Genomic DNA, 6570 nt, shown 5'->3' on the forward strand with positions numbered 1-6570 from the left:
GTGTGTATATATATATATATATATATATATATATATATATATATATATATAGCATATTACTACATTTATATAATATATAAAAAAAATTATAAAAAAATAACTTTCCAGGACTTACGATGCTGATGACTGTCATCACAGTCTGTGCAAGGGGTCTATGGCAGAAAGGAAACATTTAATGTGGTGCATTCATGCTTTTCACCTGCAGAAAAATATACAGCAAGATGATATGATACAATGATATATGATACATATTTTAGTGTAGGCTATGTTAGTTATGTTTATATTATAATTAATTACTATTAAATAATAATATTTCTGTAAAATACAAAACATTTTTACACCTATTGGTACACACATTTTCATTTAATTTTGCTCATATTTGCGTTTGTTATAAATTAGTTGTTAATGGCTAAATAGATGTGATTTCTCTTAAAGTGTTTTTTTTTTATGAATATTATTTTGAAAAATCACATACCTATTTAAGAAATAATCAGTATAGGCATAGATAAAATTTAACAAAAAGTATCGGTTTAATAAAAAATAAAAAATAAACATTGGTAACGCCCATCATGCTTCAAGCCCGCGTGCGGTCTGTGATGTCGTCAGACTCAGATCCCCTGTCATTCAGGATTCATCCCGTCCGGTCAGCGTTTGAAATTTTAGAGGTAATTCTTAAAATTCGTGAAATTATTCAAAACTGTGGTGAATTAGCTAATTGTTAATAAATTGTTGTTATTTCATCATCAGTGTTGCAGTCGATACCCTGTACAAATGATAAACGATTTTAACGGCCGACTAGTCACCTCACACCATAAATTTAAACGGTTTTATATTTACGTTACCGAATAACGTTACCAAAAATACCGTTGTAAACAGGAACGTTAAATGTCTTTGTTTCAAAGGCTTTAAGTCTTAAATAGTAACGTAAACAAAGATTTATGTCGTTTAAGCTACATATTCATACCAAATCTCATTGCAGATGAGTCTTATATGGTGGACCGTTTGATTGACATTTACGTTACACTCGCTGAGTACAGTTTTCGATACTAAAAACGTTATTTTCAAATCTTTACTTAGTATGAAAAGTAGCGCGTTGTCACACAGGCTTGGCTGCCAGCGTGAGAAGCATCCACATTTTTGCATTGAAACGTTTATCTTTTAACGCTTTCTCTGTAAAATTGGCGGTTATGAATAAAGCCTGACATAAATATCAAATAATTATTTACGTTGAACTTACTATGTTGCAATTACTGTGAACTGATATGTCGAAAACAGCCAACAGTGATCAGTGATTTTTCTTCTTTTTCATTCCTTTTGTTTGTTTCAACTGCACTAGGATCACTTCGTTTTAGCTGTGTTAATAAGTTTTTTTTACTTTCAGACACATTCACAGCATTTTAAGCTATGTGTCATGAAGCAAGATTAGCAATGTCTTAATAGAGTTCTTCTGTCAGCCGTAAGGCTGGTATTGATCTATATTTCAGGACTCAATTCACTCTTAAATCAATTCCTGTCTGTTTCAGAAATGGCTTTGATTGTGATTGTGCTGCTAGCACTATCAGTGCTTGGTTTTACACCATCTCGTGCTGGAGAGTGTGAGTGGGACGTGAGGCTGTGTAAAACCGAACCTGTTTCCACCGGAATGTGCAGTCTCGGGACTGGTGGCATGGGTATGCAAGATCTGGACCCTATGGAAATGCAGAAAAATGTAAGCTCACACTCTTGATATTATCCAAAAGATATAGTATGTCAATTAACATAAAATAAATCTTAATTTTAATATGTATTCATTGTGTAGTGAATGTTGTGTATGCATTAAGTTTCATAATATTCTGTTGTGCCTCACAGATGGGATTTCCATATTACCTGAAGCTAGACCTGCTGTGTGGCTTTAAGGTAGTAAAATCCACTCCTATTTAGAGGTCTGATATAACGACTTTTTGAAATAGATAGCACTTGTAGATCTTTTTGGAACTGTTAGGTATCTGTAGGAATGAAAGGCAAAAGTTAGAAGCACACATCAAGCAAGAAAAATAAGTTAAAATACAAAAATTAGATGGATAGGACTGTTTTTCAAGACTGTTTTTTTTTTTCAATTATCCAAACCTGATGTGCAGCAGTGTATATTACTATTGTTACGTTTATTGGGTGTCTCAGGAGTCTTCAGGCAGAGCCGTGCTAGAGGACTCAATGACTCCAAAAGCAGCTGTTACGTTCCAAGAGCCCACACACCCCACTCACTTCAAACCGCAGAGACTTGAGGTGGAGCTGTCAGTTGCTTCACTATCAGACAATGGTGTGTGTGTGTAACATTTCAGCGCTTAGTAATGGTTGTGAATATAAAGACATTTATTTGTGTTGGTGGTTTTGCTGGTGTGTGTTTGTTTAGCTACCTGTGGAAGTGAGATGTGCGAGTTTAGCTGGTACGCCCCAATGCCCATCATCAATGGGTCAGTGGTGCAACGGGTGAAGGTAAAATCCATTGAAATGTGTTCTCAGCATCTGCCTGAGAAAAGGTGGGTGTATATTTACATATATCTGTTTGATTTCATACATTAATTGTCTACATATAATAACCTGAGTCTGATTCTGTGATGGTGAAACCTGCGGGCAGTTTTGCCCTAAATGTGAATGGCTACATGGTAACTACAGAGAAGGGAGAGACTGAAGCATCGTTTGGCACTGAGGTGAGGTCAAAGAGCAGATGTACAGTGCCAGATACTTTACAATCACAATGACCTGTTTAAGTGGATGTCGTTTACAATATCAAGAGCAAGTGATATAATGAAAAATATGATTTGAAGAATTTTAATAAAGTTTTGCCCTCATTTATTTGCATGTGGTGTTTATTTGTGAATAGATACGGGCTGTAGAAGATGTGCTGAGAGTTGGTAGTCCATCCCGTCCACTCTGGTCTGTAGTGGACCATGCTCCTGTTCTCTTGTTGCCAGGAATACCAGGCTTGACAGCTGTGCTCATGACTGCTACTGAGTTCCAGCATACATCCCTCATAGAGGTGGTCCATAAACTGCCACTGCATCCATGACATTTGTATATAAAGCCAGTGCCAATCTTTGAATTAATTTAAATGTGCATGTATAGGTGAGTATAAAGAGCTCATCAGGCTCTTGGGAGTGTCTACAGGTGGAGTCTTCTATGATTCAAGAAACTTTATCTACAGAGAGCTCACTATTTGTCATACACAATCAAGAGCTTTACCGTTTCCTAGGAAAGTATTCTCTTCTTCCCCTCAGAGTGCCACCATCAGGTACAACAGAATTTATGTGGGTGTTCTACATCTTTTTAATCATTTTAGAGCACTTGTAATATATTTCTATGTATAAATCTGTATATACTCTTATGAGAGTTCAGCAAAGACCAGATTTTAAGCTTTTAATGGCGGTTGAATGGAAAAGAATGATAAAAGCCTTCTTTTCTTATTCACACATTTAAGTGCAGTATTTTATTCTGTGTGAATGCAAAACTTAGACAGTTTTTTTACTGTGTTTGTTATAAATTAGTTATCCTTGTACATAATTATTTTTTCATGTTCATAATCTTTAATCAAAAACATAAACCTCTGGGCTGGGCAATTATCCCTACCCTCCAGCAACCTGTCAACTCACATGAGATCTCAGCAATTATGCCCAAAAGGTACTTCGGTTTTTGCACATATGCTGGGGTATGTGTACAGTGTGTGTGACACAAATTTCATCATCAGAACAGCACACGTGTCACTGAACGTGCACAGCCCAATTTTTCTAATTGCAAACAATATTCAATTCCAGTTGGACAAAATCAAGTCCTGACCTACATTTTTTCTCCTTCGAGAAGCTGTTTCATGTGTATATACGTCACAATAGAGGAAAAAAAGAGAATCAAATTGCTAATTGTGGCATTCAATAATAGCATTTATGTTCTGTAGCATGATGCATTTCAGAGCAAAAACTGAGTATTCAATTGCAAATAATGTAGTGGGATTTTGTATATTGTTAAGAGTATAGGCTCTTGTTTTCTTTATGATTTTTGATTTTATTGTATAGTAGAATAATCTGATTATTACATATTTAATGAAATAGTCTGAAAATATTTGTATTCTTTTAGAATAATGGAGGTGATGCACAATAACATAAGGGATATTTTTTAAAAGGGTAATTTTGTTGTCATGTCTTCAATGACTCTAAAACATCTCTTTTTCATAGATGCATGGGAAAAGGTATTAAGTGCAGTCTGTGTGTCTGGTTTGGTACCAGTGAGTATTCCTCATCATGGTAGAGAGTACTTCTATGTTCTGGGGGGAGGCTTGCAGAATGGAACCCTGTACCGTGCAGAGGTTTACGGTCAGATACTGAACTACTTCATTCTCTCTGATACAACTCTTTCCCTCCAATATAATTTTGATTAGGCAAGATATCAAATGATATACATCATCCTGCCTGCATTCATAAGCTATCTAATTTTCTCCACTAGATGGTGATGTTACATTTACAGAGTTGGTGGATTCTATTGGCTTCACCGCATGCGAGATTGTGACATTTGAAAAAAACCTTAAAAGAAGCACTGCGAACAGTGAGTGTATTGTTATGGAATGCACCAACCTAAATCTCTACATTACTTTTTTTTTTTCTGCTTGATTGATTTTCATATAGATCAGATGAGGCCAATTCCTGATGTGTTAACTATTTAATTATAAGGATGTAATTATACTGATGTGGTCTTCTTCTCCAGACCCCAGTTGCCAGGTGTGCTCAGCGGCCCAGAATGCCCAGACCGATGTAACTGACATCATACTAGTAGAGCTGCTTTTCCATGAAGATCAAGAGCGTTCTTACATACTGCTCACGTTCGGTAACACACTGCTGTACATTACATACAAACGGGAGTTGGTAGCCTAATGATTTTACTTCTTTGGTGAGCTTTTGATGAACATCAACATCTATGCAGTTTTCTTAGCCTTAAACATCCCAAAATGCCATTACTTAAGCACAGTACGGTAACAGTGAAAGATGGCCCCTGGTGCAAGATGACCGCCTCCACCTCAGTTTTTCTTTCAATCATAAATGGCACAAAATCTCATCTCGACACATTTGATGAATGGCTTCACTCTTCTTAATTTTGTCATTTCTTCTGAACATCAACATTTGTAAGATTTAGTCAGTTGAAAAAGTTTTGAAGTTAATTGATCTGATTTTTGTGATGCTGATGACAGTGTAACGTTGAATTTCAAAGTTTTTTTTGTCTATTTGTTAATGAGGGATTTGTTAATGACACTAGTCCATATTGCGACTTGATTTAACTGTACTGACCTACTTTAAATTTATTCATCCACAATTTGACAAATGTAACTGACATCATACTAGTAGAACTGCTTTCCCATCAAGATTGAGAGAGTTCTTACATACTGCTCAATGTGACATTGTCTGTGACATTCCACATTATACAGTAAACTCCATTTTTATTAATGGATTCTGTGATTTTGCACGTTGTTTTTAAGGAAGGCACCTTACCCTATTATTGAGAACTCTGTTCACAAATCTGTCGCATTCAGGAATTGATTTGATTTGTTTTGTTTCCTCACAGATGGTCATTTCCAGATGAGTGAGATTTTACCTGAGTTCATCGTTTATAGTCAGAGGCAACGTAAGCACATACACATTTTTATGTGTCTGTGACCTAGCGTGCATGTGTAGATTCAGTGATGTGAATTTGTTTTGTGTTTGTGTGTGTGTTCAAATTAGACTGTATGTATGTTTTGCAGGTATTTTATCATAATAATAAAATGTGTTTACTGTATTTATGTGTGTGTAACAGGGCACCAAGAGAGAAGTTCTTTGAACCTGAAATTCAATGGAATGACACTTAACCCCAGCACTGGAATTCTATACATCTGGGGAAACTCACTCATCTTCTCTTATATTCTTACGTATGTGCACACATGTGCATTAACACTGAAACATGCATTTACATAATTATGTTAACATGTTTTTGTGTGTGTTTGTTCAGTTGGGAGGATGGGCAGAGTTTTTGGCACGACAGCGGATTTCCTAGTGACCAGATGATAAAATATTTCACTCTTTCTTATGATGGAACATTTGTCTTTGTTACTGAACAGGAGGAGGTGTGTATATTATTATATGAATTTAAAACAAGAATCTATCTATTCATATCAAGAAACAAAAGCAAAAAACAAGTTCTTAATGACAAATTTTCTTTTCTTGTGTTTCTCCCTGAAGCTGTGGTGGGGTCAAGAAAGAACAGATTCTGTGTTTCGTTTGCGGCCATCTCAGGGCTGGAATGAGTTGTCCCATCTGCAAGCTCTTTCTGGTGATCACAGCACACTCACAGTGTTTTTTGATGGAGATAAAGAGTTACAAGAGGTGTGCGCAAGCACACTCACAAACAGCAAATACCCCCTGGAACTGGGCTACAATATGAAAAAAGTTAATGAATAATAACACTATGACATACATTCATAGACACATACATACATTTATGTATGCGTGTTTGTCTGTATGTGTGTGCAGGTGCTGTACACAGTAGACTTGGATGGGAAAGGTTCTGTTGTGAAGA

General features: G+C 36.0%; 1 protein-coding gene and 1 long non-coding RNA gene across 2 annotated transcripts; both read left to right on the plus strand.

The window, feature by feature from the left end:
* The first annotated feature begins 2436 nt into the window (after positions 1-2436).
* LOC107713161 (uncharacterized) lies at positions 2437-2949 on the plus strand. The gene is made up of 3 exons (XR_001636868.1): positions 2437-2516; positions 2615-2687; positions 2861-2949. It is a non-coding gene; the product is annotated as an uncharacterized LOC107713161 (long non-coding RNA).
* Positions 2950-3643: 694 nt separating this feature from the next.
* Positions 3644-6138, plus strand: LOC107713134 (uncharacterized). Its single transcript, XM_016518569.1, has 9 exons — positions 3644-3682; positions 4105-4114; positions 4203-4340; positions 4471-4569; positions 4729-4848; positions 5581-5640; positions 5812-5923; positions 6004-6047; positions 6113-6138. The coding sequence occupies exons 1-9, from the start codon at positions 3644-3646 to the stop codon at positions 6136-6138; spliced, it is 648 nt and encodes a 215-aa protein (XP_016374055.1).
* The last annotated feature ends 432 nt before the right edge of the window (positions 6139-6570 follow it).

The sequence above is a fragment of the Sinocyclocheilus rhinocerous genome, unplaced genomic scaffold (genome assembly GCF_001515625.1).
Source record: "Sinocyclocheilus rhinocerous isolate Xijiao unplaced genomic scaffold, SAMN03320098_v1.1 scaffold387, whole genome shotgun sequence".
NCBI classification, from domain to species: Eukaryota; Metazoa; Chordata; class Actinopteri; order Cypriniformes; family Cyprinidae; genus Sinocyclocheilus; species Sinocyclocheilus rhinocerous.